This window comes from Plasmodium reichenowi, chromosome 13, assembly GCF_001601855.1.
Source record: "Plasmodium reichenowi strain SY57 chromosome 13, whole genome shotgun sequence".
In the NCBI taxonomy this organism is placed as follows: domain Eukaryota; phylum Apicomplexa; class Aconoidasida; order Haemosporida; family Plasmodiidae; genus Plasmodium; species Plasmodium reichenowi.
Window position 1 is genome coordinate 1,359,853 of NC_033658.1, and position 1,612 is coordinate 1,361,464.

Sequence of the window (1,612 nt, forward strand, 5' to 3'; positions counted from 1 at the left end):
ATTATATTAAGGAACATAAAAATCCCTTTATTATAAATTTATTAAAAGAAATGTACAGAAAATGTTTGGAATGAAAAATGTGATTAAAATAATGAGAATGAATAATATCTTAAAATTGAAAAAAGTAAAAAACATCATAAAAATGAAAAATTTGAAAAATATAAAATATATGTTCAGAAGAAAAAATATGGCAAAAGTTAAAACTATGTTAAATATAATATTAAAGGGTTTTAAAACGAACAGAAGATAATAATATTTATGTAATTGTTCTTTTTTTTTTTTTTTTTTTTTTTTTTCTGTTATTTCTCCAAAATATAAGAAAATTTATGAATAATTTGTACAAATGATGTATATATATATTATATTAATTTGATCGTTGTGTTTGTCACATTTATGTTATCATTCATCAATTTTTATTATAAATATATGTATATATATATATATATATATATATATATATATATATATAATATATTTTTTCTATAATTTTTTAATATATCTTATAAGTATTTCATTACAAAAAGGATAAGTGTACATATGTGCATACATATATTTATACAATACCTATGATGAATATTAATAAAAGACTTTAAACATAACAAAACATAATAAAAAAAAAAATAATAATAAAATAAATGTGATATATATTATTTCTACACACATATATATAATATGTCATAAGATGAAGGAATATACAGGCAATAGATCTGTTCCTACTGCAATACAAAAAAAAAAAAAAAGTATCACGGAAGAAATAAATAAAAACTCACATACACAAGATTCAAAAAATAATCAAAATAATTATGAAATTTGTTTAAGCGATGTTTCTGTTTCTACAATTTCTAATAGTTCAGGAATTGATTCAGATTTGTATGAAGAAGTTATAAAGAAAATTAAGAAAGAAAAAAAAAGGAAAAGGAAAGAAAGCAAAAGGGATATATATAAGGAAAAAGTAAAGTATGACAAGAAAGAAAGTAATAGTAATGAAGAAAATAAGAATGATCGAGGAAATGAAAAAGATAGACAAAATAATAGTGATATAGAAAATAATAGCGATAGTGAATATATAAATGATAAAGAAAAAGATAGAAAAAAAAGAAAACACACAGACATTGATAAAAAAAAGAGAAACAAAGAATCACATCATCATGTTAACAAAAAGAAAGATAAAAATATATCAACAAGGAAAAAAAGAAAATATACATCCTCATTAAGTTCAGAAAGTTATGAAAGGAGAAAAGATAAAAAGAAAAAAAAAGAAAAATATAGAAACTCGGAATCTAGTTATAAAAGGTTAGTTATATTATAAATATAAAATTTATGTAAATAAGGACAAACAATGATGAAAAAATTATTGTATGCATAATATTATTATTTTATAGTATGGTTGATGAGAATATACCAAAGGATCCTTTTAATCCTTTATTATTGGCCTATGAAAAGAAAGAAAAGAAAAAATACAGGTATGCAATAATATAAGAAAAATATTAAGGATTGGAAATTATGAACACAATAAATAAATAAATCTACATCTATATATATATATATATTAAAATCTATAGTAACATTTTTTTTTTTTTTTTTTTTTTTTTTTTTTTTTTTTTTTTTTTTT

The 1,612-nt window shown here is 18.8% G+C and overlaps 1 protein-coding gene across 1 annotated transcript in view; it reads left to right on the forward strand.

Moving 5' to 3' along the window:
- Positions 1 to 682: 682 nt before the first annotated feature.
- The window catches only part of PRSY57_1335200 (hypothetical protein), a gene marked incomplete at both ends in the record, with an annotated part of 1,442 nt that continues 512 nt past the window's right edge, over positions 683 to 1,612 (forward strand). Inside the window, 2 exons of the mRNA XM_020115189.1 lie at positions 683 to 1,293; positions 1,383 to 1,463. Of these exons, the coding sequence (XP_019970112.1) occupies positions 683 to 1,293; positions 1,383 to 1,463 (692 nt within the window). The remainder of the gene's footprint in view (positions 1,294 to 1,382; positions 1,464 to 1,612) is intronic.